Source organism: Schistocerca serialis, chromosome 2, assembly GCF_023864345.2.
Source record: "Schistocerca serialis cubense isolate TAMUIC-IGC-003099 chromosome 2, iqSchSeri2.2, whole genome shotgun sequence".
Classification (NCBI taxonomy): domain Eukaryota; kingdom Metazoa; phylum Arthropoda; class Insecta; order Orthoptera; family Acrididae; genus Schistocerca; species Schistocerca serialis.
The window spans coordinates 340,777,262-340,797,067 of NC_064639.1; the positions used below are offsets into that span (position 1 = coordinate 340,777,262).

Genomic DNA, 19,806 nt, shown 5'->3' on the forward strand with positions numbered 1-19,806 from the left:
CAAATGACTCTGAGCGCTATGGGACGTAACATGTCATCAGTCTCCTAGACTTAGAACTACTTAAACCTAACCAACCTAAGGACATCACACACATCCATGCCAGAGGGAGGATTCGAACCTGCGACCGTAGCAGCAGCGCATTTACAGACTGAAGCGTCACTCGGCCACAGCGGCCGGCTGTGGTAAAACATCATATCTCCGATGTCGCTGCGGGCGGAAAAAGATCCTGCAGGAACGGGACCAACGACGACTGAAATTGCTGCAGATTTCAATGCTGAGCCATCAACAAGTGTCACCATGCGAATCAATCAACGAAACATCAACAAGACATCAACGAGACGGGCTTTCGGAACCGAAGGCCCACTCGTGTACCCTTGATGACTGCACGACACAAAGCTTTACGCCTCGCCTGGACCCGTCAACAGTGAAATTGGACTGTTGATGACTGGAACATGTTGCCTGGTCGGAAGAGTTTAATTTCAAATTTTATCGAGCGGATGGACTTGTACAGTATGGAGACAAAGTCATGATTCCATGGACCCTCCATGCCAAGCTGTTAGAAGCTCAGTAATGGTGTGGGGCGTGTGCAGTTGGAGTGATACAGGAGCCCTGATACCCGTAGATACGGCTCTGACGGGTGATACGTACGTAAGCATCATTCATTCATGTCCAATGTGCATTCCGACGGACTTGGGCAATTCCAGCAGGACAATGCGAGACCCCACACGCCCAAAATTGCGATAGGATGGCTTTAGGAATACTCATCTGAGTTTAAACATTTCCGCTGGCTACCAAGCACCCCTGACATAAACATTACTGAGCGTATCTGGGATTCCTTGCAACGTGCTGTTCAGAAGAAATCTCTCCCCCCACTTGTATTCTTACGGATTGATGGACAGCCCTGCAGGATTCATGGTTTCGGTTCCCTCCAGCACTACTTTAGACATTAGTCGAGTTCATGCCCCGTCATGTTGTGGCACTGTGTGCTCGCGGGGGCCGTACACCATGTTAGGCAGGTGTACCCGTTTCTTTTGCTATTTAGTGTATACCGCAGTGTCGCCTCCTGCTGTCAGCCGATCAGTTCTGCAGCAACGGTAATTGGCTACGTTCGCCAACAAATCCATCAGCGACGTTTCAACAATTATAAAGTTGCTCAAGTTGGCTACTGGTGTCCTGATTGTGGAGTGGAAACGCAAAGGTGCAACCACAGATAATCCGAGAACAGGCGGACCTCATGTACTGGTGGAGAGGGACCGTCGAGAAATTGTGAAGTGGTTGTAAAAAATCTCATGAAATCGTTTGTGAGTTCCAAAGCGCTACGAGCAGTCCAGGCAGCACAGTGGCTCTGCTTGGAAAGTAAACAAGAGCAGAGTCTGAAAATACCGCTTCAGTTGTAAATTACTTTATTTTCACACGACTGGTTTCGGACTGTTATAAGCCCACCCCAGGTGCCGTAGCTGTGCTGTGGTCCCCGAGCGCCGCTTTTACCAGCCGCGGTGTGCTGCCTATGAGTGCAGAACAGTAGTGTAATTTACAAATGAAGCGGTATTATTTCAACCTCTGCTATAATGCTCAGTTGCGGATATTCTGCCAACAGGATTGTTTGAAGTGAACAAGAATTGGGTCCAATAGTTGTGCAGTTCCTCTCAAGCCACACATTTCTGTATCAATGAGGTGATGTAAAGAGCGACGCCTCTCAAATGTGGCTGACTGGAAACGATTGAATTGGAGTGATGAATCACGCTATTCCATGTGGGAATCAGAAGTGTCTGGGTTTGGCGAATGCCTGTAGAACGTTACCTGCCATCATATGTAGTGCCAACAGTGAAGTATGGAGGAAGTGGGAAGGTAATGTTAGTGTATTTGGATGATTTTCGTGTGTTCCACTTATTGCAATTAACAAAGCGCTAAATGCGGAAGGATGTCAACACATTTTACAGCAATATGTATTGCGTACAGTAGAGGAGCAGTTCGGAGGCGATGATTTTCTTGTATCACGATGGCAGTGTACCCTGTCATAAAGCAGCATATGTGAAACAGTAGTTCGTGGACAACAACATTCTTGGAACGGACTGGCCTGCCCAGAGTCCCAACCTGAACCCAATGGAAAGCATTTAGGCAGAGGCTAAACGTCGAATTACTCCAGTCCCCAGAGTGTAACATTACCAAATTCTCTGGTTTCGGCTTTCCTCCACAGATATTCAGTCACCTCACTGAAAGTGTCCCCAGCACAATTCAAGCCGTCATAAAAGCAAAGGGTGGACACACCCCATACTAATGTCCACTGATAGGTATCTGGGTATACCTGATGAGACATACAGACATACGATACAAAATATAATTCTTATGTTTAAAGCCCTAGCAGCGGGCAGTAAGTGCATTATTATTATGATTACTGTATGTCTTGGCAAGGGGACACCTAATAACGAGTAGTGACGCAAGCCAGACAACAGTTGTCAGTGCGGCAGGACGCAGGTGGTGCGACCAGAGGCAAACTAAGGCCGTCAGAGACCCGGGGCAACGAATCCAAATGAGGTCCCTGGTCGTGTTTGAAACTGATGTATCTCTGTGTACCTTTTGTAATAAATTAATATTATAGATGTAATGGCTGACAAAAAGATCAAGTTTTTGTAGTGTGTGTACTCTACGGTCTAGTAATTATAATGCACTTACATAAACACTTAGGTGATGAATTAAAAACATTAATCCGCTTTTCGCACAGTAACCATCACTGGAGTGCAAAGAAATAATGAACAATGTAATAAAAAATTACCTTTTATTTCGCAACTGTAACATCAGTTAGCTTCGTACCTTTGTACGAGACAGTATTTATTATTGATATTGTTGTAGTACACGTTGTCATGCCTTTATTTTACTGAAGTCGTTGAAACCTGTTTCATTTGAAACTTTTATTTCAGTTGGTGAAATGACAGATTATCTAGTCGTTCTTGGTTCACAGTAGAGCGAAGATAATTTTTATTTAGTCTCACTTTATAAAAATTTTCGCATGATGTGAGTGCGATAATAAAGGTCAAAAAATGTAGGGTTGTGAATAATGTACAGGGCAATTTAACTATAAATTGAAAGATTTCTTGGGCTGCCAATCTAGCAACAAAATCCACACTCGTAACTCGTAGTTCCCTACGATACCTTGTTATTTCTTACAGCATCTGCCCCTTATCAAATTCATTTTAAACTTCTACCAGATTCTCCAGTGCAGCAGCCAGGGTGTCAAAGGAAGCTTCAAGCACAAATTTTGTTTCAACAACTAAAAAAATTGATAATTTCCTTCATGGCCTTGTATCGCTGTGCCAGTTCTACGAAACGCTTTATGCCTTCAAACACTGACATAGAAATTTTTTCTTGAATCAATAATCCAGTATCGTGAGCTAGTTCACCCGGTATTGTGTTATTTACCCATTATCTTTCTCGTCGGTTAATGTTAATACCAAAGGATTTTAATGGAAAAAGTTGCAACATTTACTATAGCTGTAGTTTGTTCCGTCACTAAAACTTCATTTAGGGTTTCCGATTCGGCGAGTCTTTCATCCAAAATCATTTTGCACACCGTAGATATTGTTGGACTAAATTTACTTTCTCCAGTATCGTGTGCTGAAAGTTGATATAGGTCAAAATTTAAAATCACATATAACTGGAAGGAACAATCTCGATGCTCATCTAGTGGCAAGGTTTGCCTTGGATGGATCTCTCGCATCTTCCAAAGTGCTTACTATCGTTTTCAAGTTTTCTTTTATGAATTTAATCGAATTGTAATCAGGCTATTGTTTCAATCTTTGTCCTATTTTCTCTACAAGAAATTCCGGCCTATATGTAGAACACAAGAAGAATTAATGTAACTTTTCGGCAGTTCCAAAACAAAGTGATAGTAGGGGAACACTTGAGAATGCATGAAGTCCATAAGGATTTAAGGAATGATTAGGAGAGGTACTGAATATATATCTCGTATTGACTTCTTGAATTGTTCGTTGTAGGGCGTACTGGTTTACAAACAACTGATAAGCATCATCATAACCTTGAGACCTGCAGGCCATCTGTTTCAAGCTGCTCTTTAATATGTTTTGTAATATTTTCTAGTTCTTCTAGTTGTTTTTCACATTGTAAAATACCAAATAATTATTATGGATAACCATTTTTAGAATATGGCAACGGACTTGCCGCAGTGGATACACCGGTTCCTGTCAGACCACCGAAGTTAAGTGCTGTCGGGCTTGGCCGGCACTTGGATGTGTGCCCATCCGGGCTGTCCTGCTCTGTTGCCATTTTTCGGGGTGCACTCAGCCTCGTGATGCCAATTAACGAGCTACTCAACCGAATAGTAGCGGCTCCGGTCAAAGAAAACTATTGTAACGACCGGGAGAGCGGTGTGCTGACCACACGCCCCTCCTATCCGCATCCTCATCTGAGGATGATACGGCGGTCGGATGGTCCCGTTGGGCCACTTGTGTCATGAGGGCAGAGTGCTTGTGCTTTTTCAGAATATACAGTAATATTTCAGTTGAAAACTGATAAGCTCTTCGCTGCACTTTTTGAGCATGTTTCTAAACTGTACTTAATGGTAAACCTATGCAGATGTCATAGGCATCAAAAAAGTTTCATATATAACAATTGCGTCCAGCAGAAGTTTTTAAGTTCCACGAAACGTTTTACAAATGTTCTTAACATTCTGAACCCACCCACTGACAAATGCTATGACGTGACAATAGATAAGTAGGCACCTATTTTTATAATTCCCAAACGTATGGCGCTTCTTATTTTCTGAACATATACTGAAGAGCCAAAGAAACTGGTACGCCTGCCTAATATCGCGCAGGGCCCCACGAGAACGCAGAAGTGCCGCAACACGACTGGCATGCACTCGCCTAGCGTCTGAAGTAATGCTGGAGGGAACTGACGCCATAAATCCTGCAGGGCTGAAGATAAGTCTGTTAGAGCACGAGGGGGTGGAGATCTCTTCTGAACGGCACGTTGCAAGGCATCCCAGATATGCTCAATAATGTTCTTGTCTAGGGAGTTTGGTGGCCAGCGGAAGTGTTTGAACTCAGAAGTGTATTCCTGGAGCCACTCCGTAGCCATTATGGACGTGTGAGGTATCGCACTGTCCTGCTGGAATTGCCCAAGTCCGTCGGAATGCACAATGGACATGAATGCATGCAGGTGATCAGACAGGATGCTTACGTACATGTCACCTGTCAACAGTCGTGTCTAGACTTATCACGGGTCCCTTATCATTCCAACTGCACACTCCCCACACCATTACACAGCCTCCACCAGCTTGAAGAGCCCTGCTGACATGCAGGGTGTATGGATTCATGAAGTTGTCTCCAACCCGTACACGTCCATCCGCTCGATAAAATTTGAAACGAGACTCGTCTATCTAGTCAACATGTTTCCAGTCATCAACAGTCAAATTTTGTTATTCACGAGCCCAGCTAAGGCGTAAAGATCAGTGTCCTGCAGTCACCAATGGTACACGAGCAGGCCTTGGGCTCTGAAAGCCCATATCGATGATGTTTTGTTGAACATTTCGCAAGCTGCACTTGATGGCCCAGCAGTGAAATCTGCAGCAATTTGCGGAAGGGTTGCACTTCTGTCACGCTGAACGATTCTCCTCGGTCCCATTCTTGCAGGATCTTTTTCCGCCCGCAAAAATGTCATAGATTTGATGTTTTACCGGGTTACTGATATTCACAATACACTCGTGAAATAGTGCACGGGAAAATCGCCACTTGATCGTTACCTCGGAGATACAGTGCCCCATCACTCGAGTGCCGACTGCGCAAGACACTTGCTGTCTTATACAGAGTGTTACAAAAAGGTACGGTCAAACTTTCAGGAAACATTCCTCACACACAAATAAAGAAAAGATGTTATGTGGACATGTGTCCGGAAACGCTTAATTTCCATGTTAGAGCTCATTTTAGTTTCGTCAGTATGTACTGTACTTCCTCGATTCACCGCCAGTTGGCCCAATTGAAGGAAGGTAATGTTGACTTCGGTGCTTGTGTTGACATGCGACTCATTGCTCTACAGTACTAGCATCAAGCACATCAGTACGTAGTATCAACAGGTTAGTGTTCATCACGAACGTGGTTTTGCAGCCAGTGCAATGTTTACAAATGCGGAGTTGGCTGACGCCCATTTGATGTATGGATTAGCACGGGGCAATAGCCGTGGCGCGGTACGTTTGTATCGAGACAGATTTCTAGAACGAAGGTGTCCCGATAGGAAGACGTTCGAAGCAATTGATCAGCGTCTCAGGGAGCACGGAACATTCCAGCCTATGACTCGCGACTGGGGAAGACCTAGAACGACGAGGACACCTGCAATTGACGAGGCAATTCTTCGTGCACTTGACGATATCCCTAATGTCAGCGTCAGAGAAGTTGCTGCTGTACAAGGTAACGTTGACCACGTCACTGTATGGAGAGTGCTACGGAAGAACCAGTTGTTTCCGTACCATGTACAGCGTGTGCAGGCACTATCAGCAGCTGATTGGCCTCCACGGGTACACTTCTGCGAATGGTTCATCCAACAATGTGTCAATCCTCATTTCAGTGCAAATGTTCTCTTTACGGATAAGGCTTCATTCCAACGTGATCAAATTGTAAATTTTCACAATCAACATGTGTGGGCTGACGAGAATCCGCACGCAATTGTGCAATCACGTCATCAACACAGATTTTCTGTGAACGTTTGGGCAGGCATTGTTGGAGATGTCTTGATTGGGCCCCATGTTCTTCTACCTACGCTCAATGGAGATACGGGATACTCTACCTGTGCTGCTAGAACATGTGCCTTTACAAGTACGACACAACATGTGGTTCCTGCACGATGGACCTCGTGCACATTTCAGTCGAAGTGTTCGTACGCTTCCCAACGACAGATTCGGTGACCGATGGATTGGCAGAGGCGGACCAATTCCATGGCCTCCACGCTCTCCTGACCTCAACCCTCTTGACTTTCATTTATGGTGGCATTTGAAAGCTCTTGTCTACGCAACCCCGGTACCAAATGTAGAGACTCTTCGTGCTCGTATTGTAGACGGCTGTGATACAATACGCCATTCTCCAGGGGTGCATCAGCGCATCAGGAGGTCCATGCGACGGAGGGTGGATGCATGTATCCTCGCTAACGGAGGACATTTTGAACATATCCTATAACAAAGTGTTTGAAGTCACGCTGGTACGTTCTATCGCGGTGTGCTTCCATTCCATGATTAATGTGATTTGAAGAGAAGTAATAAAATGAGCTCTAACATGGAAAGTAAGCGTTTCCGGACACATGTCAACATTTTCTTTCTTTGTGTGTTAGGAATGTTTTCCGAAAGTGTGGCCGTACCTTTTTGTAACAACCTGTATAGGTGTTGCCGACCGCTTCGCCTTATTCTGCCTGTTTACATATCTCTGTGTTTGAATACTCGTTCCTGTACCAAGTTCTCAGGTGCTTCTAAGTATTTGTGTTTGTTTGGGATTTGATTAAAATTTGTCTGTTCCTGGGACGCATCCGAATCTAAAGGCCCTCGAGATTTGGAGACCCCTCCTCTGGACCAGAGGAACGGGGCGGGCCGCCCTTCCACCTCCATCTTAGTCCGCCACTGGCTGCGACGTACCTCTTTGCGGGGGGCGGCGAAGGCGGGCAGTCCGACGGGGAAGTTCTGGGAGCCGCGGTGGCGCTCGTGCAGCGCGGCCAGCGCGGCCGCCGCCTCCTCGTCGGGCGTCATCATCTCGGCGGACATCCGCCGCAGCGAGAGCGCCCTCGCTGGGATGACGTCCGGCGCGCGCCGCAGCGGCGGCGGCTGGGGCGGCGCCGGCTTGCGGTAGCGGCCCGGCGTGCCGGACTGCGCCGCCGACGCCTCGTCCGCGTCCGTCTGCTTGTAGTAGGCGCACAGCTCGTTCAGCTCGGCCTGCACGTCCGCCGGCTGTACCCACCCCCGCAGCCAGCGCAGCGCGTTCTCCGCGTCCTTGGTGCGGCCGCGCGACACCAGCCAGATCGGTGTCTCCGGCACCTGTCGACCGCGGAACAACGTTACTGGTGCCTGCGCTTTGTACAGAATTAGCTAAGAGCAAGTCTAGGTCACGACATTTGCAGTGACAGACAGAGAGACAGAAAGAGAGAAAGTGGGAGAGAGAGATTTAAACCGAAATCTAAGAAGCAAAGCAAAGTAACAACCAATGACAGCTTTCTACTGTGGTGCGTGGGGAGGGGGGGGACTATTGCAGCAACACATGATGTGAAACCGGGCAAGGGGGCAGATTGGAAAGGAGACACGGTTCAGATCCCCCCCCCCCCCCCCCGTCTGGCCATGAACTGCTTTAGGCAAATGCCAGGATGGTTCCTTTGAAAAGCCACGGGAGATTTCCTTCCCCATCCTTCCCTAATCCGGGCTTGTGCCCCGTCTCTAATGACCTTGTTGTCGACGGAATGTTCAACTTTTATCTTCCTTCCTTCACAGGTCGTGAGACACTGCAACCTCTAATAGGACATGGGTAAAAATTTTGGCAGTGAATACAGAATGTTAAAAAAAAGTATTCCGTAATGAGATATTCACTCTGCAGCGGAGTGTGTGCTGCTATGAAACTTCATGGCAGATTAAAACTGTGTGCCAGAGCTCATCAGGCTGGATAACGTAACAAATGTTCATATGTGTGTGAAATCTTACAGGACTCAACTGCTAAGGTCATCAGTCCCTAAGCTTACACACTACTTAACCTAAATTACCCTAAGGACAAACACACACACCCATGCCCGAGGGAGGATTCGAACCTCCGCCAGGATCTGCCGCACAGTCCATGACTGCAGCGGCTTAGACCGACAACGTAACAAAGTCTCAAAAAGCGTTTATGCTATCGTAAGAGATCCACTGTTTTCACGATTTGGATTTTTCTTCTTTTTATTTCGTGGCAGGATGCCCTTTCTGCCGCCTAATACATCAGTTAACGTAAGGGAGAGAAGTGGCAAGAGCCATCGGTCTGCGAATCATGTGACCTACGTTCTGTGTGTAACCGGATTTTACCTGAAACTTCCTGACAGATTAAATCTGTGTCGCGGACCGAGACTCGAACTCGGGACCTTTGCCTTTCGCGGGCAATTGCTCTACCAGCTGAGCTATCCAAGCGTGACTCACGACTCGTCCTCGAAGCTTCACTTCTGCCAGTACCTCGTCTCCTACCCTCCAAACTTCACAGAAGCTCTTCTGAGAACCTAGCAGAACTAGTACTCCTGGATGGAAGGATATTGCGGAGACATGGCTTAGCCACAGCCTAGGGGAGGGAGGTCCCGAGTTTGAGCCTCGGTCCGGCACATAGTTTTAATCTGTCAGGAAGTTTCATATCAGCGCACACTCCGCTGCAGTGTGAAAATCTCATTCTGGAAACATACCCTAGACTGTGGCTAAGCCATGTCTCCGCAATATCCTTTCTTCCAGGAGTGCTAGTTCTGCAAGGTTCGCAGAAGACTTTCTGTGAAGTTTGGAAGGTAGGAGACGAGGTACTGGCAGAATTGAAGCTGCAAGGACGGGTCGTGAGTCATGCTTGGGTAGCTCAGCTGATAGAGCACTTGCCCGCGAAAGGCAAAGGTCCCGAGTTCGAGTCTCTGTCCGGCACACAGTTTTAATCTGTCAGGAAATTTCATATCAGCGCACACTCCGCTGCAGAGTGAAAATCTCATTCCGGATTTTACCTGTTTGCGTATCGTATTGTCTGAAGCAGTGATTGGGGACCAGCCCAGCATTAGCGTAAACGATCGTGGAAAACTACCCGAAAATCTCACCAGTTGTCAATGACTTGAGCGGATCATAACTAGGTTTGGCTCACGACCCCGGCTCACCATCTAGCGAGTCGTATGTCGAGTTACACGAGAGGGTCGGGTAAAGTAATAATTTATCACCACATAACTAGGCTTTCTAACACGATATTAAACAGCTGTTTAGCACGATACGGTCTAAAAGAGAGCTGCAACCCGTCTACAGCCTCTAGAAGTGTGTAGCAGCAATTGTGAAATAATTTAAAGCCATATTGACCGTTAATCGATAGCGACTATTTGCAAGGTTTTTCAGAGACGGCTAGCAGCCACAATATTTTTTGAGTTACTTAAATTATTTAATGAAGCAGTATGTTCGAGGTAAAAAATTCATGCTGCAGTTGCAATACAGAAACATTTAACGAAAGTACACATAAATACTACAGTCGTTCTTCAGAGTCTTGGTATGTGCTGTGGTCATCGTGCGCACAAAGAGAAGTTAGATCGCTGGTCTGCTGTTCACGTAATTTTTTTAAAGTGATCACTCACTTTCTTAATGTGAAAAGGCCTTACTCGTTATAGCCGAAACTAAACGAAATTACGGATATCAAGAACTGATATTTCTCCAACGACTTTAAATTCAGTACTATTAAAATAGAAAATATTTTACTATTAAGAAAACATAAGAAAATCTTTGTTCCAGTAGCTGTATATTCGTTATTATTTAAAATAATTTTTATACTGTCATTTCTAACACCAAATTGTAACATATTTCGTCAACGAACATCAGCGTTGCGGCAATAAGATGTGCTGAAGACATTGCAGGTGATCGATAACACCAGCGTCGACATATCGAAGGGTAAATCGAAGAAAACTTTGTTTTGACCGGCATTTTGTTTCTACTACACAATATTGTTGATTTGCAAGAATCTTTAAGAAGATCCAAGGAGCCAGAATGATGGAGGTAACTGAACACTCCAGAAGAAGACAGCCGTTACAATCAACAAAGTGAGTGATTATTTAGGTATTTTTACGTGAACAGCAGATCAACCAACTAAGTGAATATTCTCTCGCAATTAGGGTATTATCTTCTTTCTACGCAGCATGACCACAACACATGCCAAGATTGTAAACGGTATCTAAGTGACCTTTTGTTAAATGTTTTTTGTACTGGAACCTGAAGATGAAGTTTCTACTTCGAAATATTTTGCTTTATTAAATCATTTGGGTAAGTCAACAAATTTTGTCAATGGCAGCAGTATGTGAAAAAACTTTTCATGGAACTGTAAAATACGCCTTTATCCTTCTACTTATGACTTCAGATCACAGAAAAAGTTCATCGTTCCGTATTTTGTCCGTTTTGATCCGAACATAGAAAGAAATGGTGTAAAGAGATGTGGGGTGTGTAAGTAGGCTGTTTAGGTTTTTATGCTGGTAACACCACGTAGCGCTCTGTATGAAAATCACTGACTGTGCTGTGTGCAGTCTGTGGCTGGTTTGCATTGTTGGAATTTTTGCTATTGTAGTTTTGGGCAGTTGGATGTGAACAGCGCGTAGTGTTGCGCAGCTGGAGGTGAGCCGTCAGCAGCGGTGGATGTGGGAAGAGAGATGGCAGAGTTTTGAGAGCGGATGATCTGGACGTGTGTCCATCAGAGACAGTAAATTTGTAAGACTGGATGCCATGAACTGCTATATATATTATGACTTTCGAACACTATTAAGGTAAATACATTGTTTGTTCTCTATCAAAGTCTTTCATTTGCTAAGTATGCCTATCAGTAGTTAGTGCCTTCAGTAGTTTGAATCTTTTATTTAGCTGGCAGTATCGGCGCTCGCTGTATTGCAGTAATTCGAGTAACGAAGATTTATGTGACGTAAGTGAATCATGAAAGGTATAGGTTATTGTTAGTCAGAGCCATTCTTTTGTGGGGATTATTGAAAGTCAGATTGCGTTGCGCTAAAAATATTGTGTGTCAGTTTAGTGTTGATCAGAATAAGTAAAGAGAGAAATGTCTGCGTACGTTCAGTTTTGCTCAGCTGTTTGAAAATCAAATAACGTAAGAGGTTTTATCAGCACAGTCATTAATAATTTTCCAATGGGGACATTTCATGTGGATGAGAAGAGGGAGTTTTACCTGAGTGATGAGTATGACGGAGATGATGGGCAGCAGGGCACTGATCAGAGCAGCGTTTCTCCAGTCGGTGACCGTGCCCAGTAGGTACTCCACGAAGAAGCCCACAGACACGCACAGTTCTGGAAAAAAAAGAAAGCGGCAGAGGCTGAAGTGCCAGCTGTCACAGTCGCGTTTTGTCTACAGTAGACAGTGACGTCCGTGAGCGAGGAAAAACCTATCTCCTCTCTCTCTCTCTCTCTCTCTCTCTCTCACTCACTCTGTGTGTGTGTGTGTGTGTGTGTGTGTGTGTGTGTGTGTGTGTGTTCAAGGACGATTGCCACAGCAGCTGACTTCATCCGACGAGCGCCCTCGTCGGCTTGTTGTTTGTGCTGACCTGTGATTTACGCCGTCCCGACGGCCACTGTGCTGGCAAAACTTCTGGTACGGTACGCCGTTTGTCTAGTCATCTTATGTTTGCCATATCGAAACGAATATTGAGCATCCTCGACGAATTGCAAAATCAGCTTGGGTTTGGGAAAGCACTTGGGAGTTCACTGGGCACAACTTTATCTCTGTGGTGCATATGTCCAATACAGTGGACGGCTGTTAATGGTCGCTTCTTTGGCGTTTTCAATCATTCCTGAGGCTGCAAATGCACGCAGTCCTCTACAATGATACCCATTATTTTACAAGATTAGCCATATACAATACGTGAGGTGCTGTGCCTTGCGTGAGTTTGCACCCTTAGGGCTGATTGGAAACGCCAAAGAAGCGACCATGAACAGCTGTGCACTTCAGTGAAAATGTGCACCACGGGGTTATGAACCTATACTGTGCAGAAAATGTCACATATACCTACAGGAGGCAAGATTGTCAAAACTGGAAAAAAAATTTCCTGCAATTGTATGTCTGGAAATCAATACCTCTTTGGATATGAGCCAGTCTATCCCTGCAAGATGTAGACACTTTAGAGTCCATAGTGTCCAAAGTTTAGACAGTGCTGCATATAGTTACCATGCATCCTGACATTAGAAGTGAATTGTGCATTCTCTCAAATAAACCTGGCCCCATCCAGATTGCGCTAAATGCATTGGTCACACGTTTCTGTAACGTCTGCACATTGTCGGTGGGTTGGGCCTACACCAGCGTCATTGTATGTCCCAGTAGCGAGAATACAACGGATTCTGGTCCAGTAGATGGGGAGACTATGCTACCGGACCACCTCGATCAATCTATCGCCTGTGAAATGTTGTGGTCAGGTACTGTCGCGTGATTCGAAGAAAATTATGTGGTGCCCTACCGTGCATAAAGCACAGTTGTTGTTTTTCTGCAACAGTAACGTTCCCCAATATCGCTGGTAAGTCACCGCACAGATATAGCTTATACACAGCACCGTCAGTTTGTTTGGTAAAGTGAATTGCCGTATGTGTCTGTCACCGGTTGTTCCTCCCCGTTCACTGATACCAAACCGACTCTGATGCCTCATCTCCATGATTGCTCGAGGGTTTGCATCCATGCCTATTGTGGTTATTTACTATGCCCTCTCTTGTAAATCTTGCCTCATCTGTAAATAAAATGCAGGCTGTGAATTGCGGGTCTTCAAGGCTCGTATCAGTAGGTTTTGGTTTCCGGGAATATACTAAGCGGATAGAATTACACTGATAGTGTTACGAGCGCTACAGTGCGAGCTGCATACATCGCAGGACACTGAAGCAGTGTAGGTATGTTCATTAATCGCCGGGCTCGCAGAATATACTGAAAAATAACAGTTCCACTTTTTCTCACCAGGTGAAAATATGGCGCTGTAAGCAGTCAAAATGTGGTGTGGGTGCAGTAAAAGCGAAGGGACGATTAAACAAATGATACCGATGGTTCTGGCACGTTTACTTGGTATTAGTCACAAGTTACAGCACGTGTTCAGTATGATCTCACGACTCATCAACTTGCCGCATCCATAAGAAAGAACAGCTGCTCGCAGCATACCTGGTATAATCAGAGTGATATGTCTTCGTAGCAGGGGTAAAATACAGGGAGCAAAAGGCTATTTACAATTTGTACAGAAACCAGATGGCAGTTATAAGAGTCGAGGGACATGAAAGGGAAGCAGTGGTTGGGAAGGGAGTAAGACAGGGTTGTAGCCTCTCCCCGATGTTGTTCAATCTGTATATTGAGCAAGCAGGAAAGAAAACAAAAGAAAAATTCGGAGTAGGTATTAAAATTCATGGAGAAGAAATAAAAACTTTGAGGTTCGCCGATGACATTGTAATTCTGTCAGAGACAGCAAAGGACTTGCAAGAGCAGTTGAATGGAATGGACAGTGTCTTGAAAGGAGGATATAAGATGAACATCAACAAAAGCAAAACAAGGATAATGGAATGTAGTCTAATTAAGTCGGGTGATGCTGAGGGAATTAGATTAGGAAATGAGGCAGTTAAAGTAGTAAAAGAGTTTTGCTATTTGGGGAGCAAAATAACTGATGATGGTCGAAGTAGAGAGGATATAAAATGTAGGCTGGCAATGGCAAGGAAAGCGTTTCTGAAGAAGAGAAATTTGTTAACATCCAGTATTGATTTAAGTGTCAGGAAGTCATTTCTGAAAGTATTCGTATGGAGTGTAGCCATGTATGGAAGTGAAACATGGACGATAAATAGTTTGGACAAGAAGAGAATAGAAGCTTTCGAAATGTGGTGCTACAGAAGAATGCTGAAGATTAGATGGGTAGATCACATAACTAATGAGGAAGTATTGAATAGGATTGGGGAGAAGAGAAGTTTGTGGCACAACTTGACCAGAAGAAGGGATCGGTTGGTAGGACATGTTCTGAGGCATCAAGGGATCACCAATTTAGTATTGGAGGGCAGCGTGGAGGGTAAAAATCGTAGAGGGAGACCAAGAGATGAATACACTAAGCAGATTCAGAAGGATGTGGGTTGCAGTAGGTACTGGGAGATGAAAAAGCTTGCACAGGATAGAGTAGCACGGAGAGCTGCATCAAACCAGTCTCAGGACTGAAGACCACAACAACAACAACATGTCTTCGTACGCTATCCTGCAGATCAGGACGAGACCGGATACAGCGCTGGTACGTCCCATCTTTTAGATTTCCCCACAACTATAAATCTCATGGATTGAGATCGGGGTATCTGGGAATCCACACACCTTGCAGTTGTCTCTAGAGGTGACGCAGTCGTTACCGAAGATTACTCAAAACAAATCGTTCACCTGGCGATCGCCATATGGTACAGCCCCATCAGCCGGCCGGAGTGGCCGTGCGGTTCTAAGGGCTACAGTCTGGAACCGAGCGACCGCTACGGTCGCAGGTTCGAATCCTGCCTCAGGCATGGATGTGTGTGATGTCCTTAGCTTAGTTAGGTTTAATTAGTTCTAAGTTCTAGGCGACTGATGACCTCAGTAGTTAAGTCGCATTGTGTTCAGAGCCATTTGAACCATTTTGAACAGCCCCATCTTGCATCAAAATAGTGTGTGGATTCAGTTGTGTTCTTGCAAAGCTGAAATCACCTATTGCACAAGGAGGTCCTTACAACGTGCAAGTGTCACTGTAAATCTTCTCCAAAAAAAAAAGAGCCGAGAATGAAGGAGCTTGAGAAACCACACTACGCAATAACTATGCTGAGAGCAATGAATGTACCTGTACGACATGTGGCGGAGTAGAACCCCATGTGAGACAGTTCTGTGCATTCACGTCAGCTTCCAAAGCAAAATGCGCCTCGTCCGCCCAGAGAAAATTCCAGGTTCCCTGGCCACATGTCATCCATTTCCATGTGTGTAGAAAAACTAAGCAGAAAGTCACGGCGTTGTAGCCCATCTTGGGGCTTCATTTGGGGCACGTTCTGAATCTTGTAGGGATACCAGTCTGAAATATGCGGCAAAATATTTTGAACTGTTGACCAGGAAAAGGAGAATTTCCGTGACACAACTCGAACACTGGCTGCAGAGTTTGAGGTATGTACTATACAGATATGTACTATTCAGTCGGCTATAGCTACAGCAAATTCTTAAACAATTGCCAGGAAAATGGGCCGTATCTCTCTCCCTGCTGCACCATCTACTTATTCACCTGTTTCTTCAAATTTCATGATCACATACTTTAGCTTGTTTACTGACATTGGGGCCTCTTTTCAGCTTTCTCTGTCCGTGATTTTCCCGCAATGCAGCGCTGTAATTGCTGCACTTAAGATAAAACAACTTGACCAACAATACACAGTCTTTCGGCTAACGACCGTTGCGTTTCGTTCTAATGGCGCAGTAGGAACTCAACTTTCAGTTTTGACCAATTCTATCGCCTGTAGAAATATGTGACACTTAAAAAAAAACTCTGTATACATACAATGGAGAAGTGGAAAGTGTTACATAAAATCTGCACCTTAACCGAAGGCTGCCTAACAGGTACTCCAGTATTTCTACAGTTGTGACTTCATACTTGATATTTGGAACATGAGCAGGAATAGTAGGAACATCAATAAGAATACATATGCTGATATGTTGATCAAAATTTCATCTTTTTAAGGGCTTATTTTCAAACAACACTTGCTGTTCGTTAGAGATGCACTGAAAAGCAACGGTATATAGCTTGCTACGACACGGGAGTCAGCAGTGGCGTAACATTGCACAGACACGGGCTTTGTAACGCTGCTCTACAAATTCTGTTCGTCGTATTTTCCACTGCGCAGGGGTATTACAAAATTTAATTTAATCTTATTCTCAGTGTCGACCAAAGAAAGCTGTCGGTTTCATACTAGCTTGTAGGAAGTTTCAAGACAGCTAGTTAGCTGACTGAGGAGGGTAGACAGAGTTTACAACACTGAAAATCGTTTGATATTCTGAATTTAAGTAAATATAAATAAAATTAAGTCACAGTGTCGAGAGCAGCTTTCAAAAACGTACAGAGAGACACTAACGGAGACAACAAGAAGTCAGCACAGGAAATACAACGATAATTACTTAAAAGGAACAGGCGTTGTTGATGCGCTGCTAAAACTGGGTACTATGAGGGCCACTGGAGAACTACAGTTCAGTCGGGCGCACTATGGAATCCAGAGAGAAAATCCGATGAAGTTTTACACAGATGTGTTGGGCAGTATCTCTAGTGGTAGCACTTGTGACTACATTCCACTTCTATAGTGGTGATACTGACAGTGAATAATTTCGCGATAGATCAGAGAGAGAGAGAGAGAGAGAGAGAGAGAGAGAGAGAGAGAGAGAGTAATCGCACGAAGGAACCATGGAAGCAACCAGGCTTTGGGCGGAGGGGGGTGTTGGGGGGCTAGGTGTCACTTCTTACCGCATGGTGATACGGATGTAGGTTTGCAGCTTCTGCCACGCTGTGTCACAACTCATGCACGACGTAGTTGCCCTCACCGTGGCAAAAAAGTGGCGTTTAATCAAGGGCGACATTACGAGCCTTTGTCCACGGTAATGGATAGTAAAAAACTGTATCGTGGCCCAAGATAAAACACGCCAAGAGCTGCCATCTCCACCGGCGTCTTCGTAGTGGAACATGTTACTGCAACGTTGAAGTCGGTGTAAGTGGGCTCAGGCGCCTGTGCTCTGGAGATTTATTACCACGGAGTCGTCACTCTTCAGCAAGTTCCCAACCTCAAAAAGTATACTGCGCTAACAGCTGGTAACAGCAAGTTTCACCTACCGGGATACACAATGCAATTTCTTTGGTCCACAGAGATTCATCATCGTGCCTTGATGCCAACAGGCACGAGCAGCGTCGTTTTACGTATCTCTTCATCTCCTCGCAGAAAAAAACTTCCAGCTGGTTTTAACGGTAGTCTTCATTTTGTGAGAATAAGTGAATCATAGCGTAATGATGGTATAAGAAATCAGGTTCGGGACTACTATTTTCCCGTACGTAAAGAATCTGGCTATTACTGTCTCCTTTCTCTCAGATTTTTTCTGAGGGAGTACTTTGCAAATGAAGTTTTACATATTGCAAAATAAAATTAATGGCAAACAGCTCGCCAGCGTGACAGTAGTAAAGAACGTATGCAGATTTTGTACCATTATGTATGGACTTTTAATTACTTGGACCCTTTCTCTTTGTTTACAAAATCTAACCAAAGCACATGTGCGCGGTTCAGCGCGTGGTACTACGGTCGCAGGTTCGAATCCAGCCTCGGGCATGGATGTGTGTGATGTCTTTAGCTTAGTTGGGTTTAAGGAGTTCTAAGTCTAGGGTACTGATGACCTCAGATGTTAAGTCCCATAGTGCCACTTGGTGCGTGGTGAGGTTGGCTAATGTCCATGTGTTCCCTTACTATGGGTTATGGCAACGTGAAGATTACTTCCACCTCACCGAGTTGAAACTGTTCAAGGAAGCCTTAGAGATTCTCTTAAAAGAATGTGTAATAATCACGACACTCCGATCAGTTTGGGCAGGGCATGGATACGGTGCTTTCTGTAATTGCATCGCAGAGGAGCCGCGACAATTTTGCTGCCACCGCAGACACATTGAAAAACGATTAGCGTTCTCTAACTGCCGATGGGGTTGGGAAGGGGAACTGCATCTGCCGCCGACCAGAAACTGTGGTGTGGACTCACTGTCGCAATGCAACCTCAATGGACCACATATAGGACACTATTGGTATCGCGTCGTCGGTCTCTTGGCTTAGTCTGAGGATGACCGGAAGATAGATTATAAATACTCGGCATTTTCGGCGGGAGAGCGACCAATGAATTAAATGTAATGAAAGCTTCTCATACGAAGTTTTTATTGCCTTGATCGCTTTTATGTGAACTGTATTAGTATTTTAGACAGGACTAAATTGCCTCCTTTAGATCCATAGAGCACAGTTAATGAAATCATGCTGTGCAGTTTATCGTAGTTTGTGTTTTAGTATTTGGGGCAGACAACGTTTGATTAGAAAGAAAAGAAATAAACAGGTGAGTGCAAATGGCAACGAGTGATTTTGGTAAACTAAGTAGTATTTTTAAAATAATAGAGACTGGAATCTTACAAAACCGGGAACAACTCAAGAAACGGCAGAAATGGTCGTTCGGTCAAGCCATTAAACAGCGTATCACCTAGGCCCTAGAGTAACAGGACGACGACGACGACGACGACAACAGAGAGACAGGCAACAGAGATGGCACAGCTGAACAACAAGTCCAACGAGTAAGCCAAGATCAAAAAACTAGTGTGTAACGAATCTTATGACCACAACGGTGTGACGTGACAAACTGATTTTTGACCAGCAGACAAAGGAGAGATGCATGTGTGGAGAGGTAGGAAAACAAATAAATGAGTCAGGGAATAAACTACAGTTAAAGGTGAAATTGTGGCTGTAACGAAAGTCAAATGAGGGTGGTTGATGGTCCAAGGAAGTACTCGGCTAGAGTACAACAAATAAGAATGTGGTAGATGACATTGGAAAAGACACAGTAACAATGGTTCAAATGGCTCTAAGCACTATGAGACTTAACATCTGAGGTCATCAGTCGCCTAGACTTAGAACTACTTAAAGCTAACTAACCTAAGGACATCACACATCCATGCCCGAGGCAGGATTTGAACCTGCGACCGTAGCAGCAGCGCGGTTCCGGACTGAAGTGCCTAGAACCGCTCGGCCACAGCGGCGGGCCTACAGGAACAATATGGCTGCATATTACTGGAAAATGTGATGCTTGTAAATTGAGTTGGCATTTTTCGAGCAGTGGCAGTCAGATACCGGATCTTGTTGATGATTAAATTGTCTGTAGATACTCAAAGGAATCTGATGCCCGTTTCAATATTTAGCTATTTGATTGCCCTGTAAGTGACTACATCATATATTTTCTTTAAGAATTGAATGGACACATGAGTGTATTTAACGGGAAAGAGAAACAGCAGCCACCTTTTTTTCGAAGTTGCGGGATGTCCTATAGTAGGTGACGTTTATAAGGAGAGACATCAGCCGTAGTTTAC

General features: G+C 44.8%; 1 protein-coding gene across 1 annotated transcript in view; it reads right to left on the reverse strand.

Moving 5' to 3' along the window:
• LOC126455965 (facilitated trehalose transporter Tret1-like) overlaps positions 1-19,806 on the reverse strand; it is a 170,351-nt gene that overhangs the window by 68,587 nt on the left and 81,958 nt on the right. Inside the window, exons 7-9 of the mRNA XM_050091722.1 lie at positions 11,895-12,013; positions 7,868-8,026; positions 7,631-7,831 (exon numbers count right to left, since the gene is read on the reverse strand). Of these exons, the coding sequence (XP_049947679.1) occupies positions 7,631-7,831; positions 7,868-8,026; positions 11,895-12,013 (479 nt within the window). The remainder of the gene's footprint in view (positions 1-7,630; positions 7,832-7,867; positions 8,027-11,894; positions 12,014-19,806) is intronic.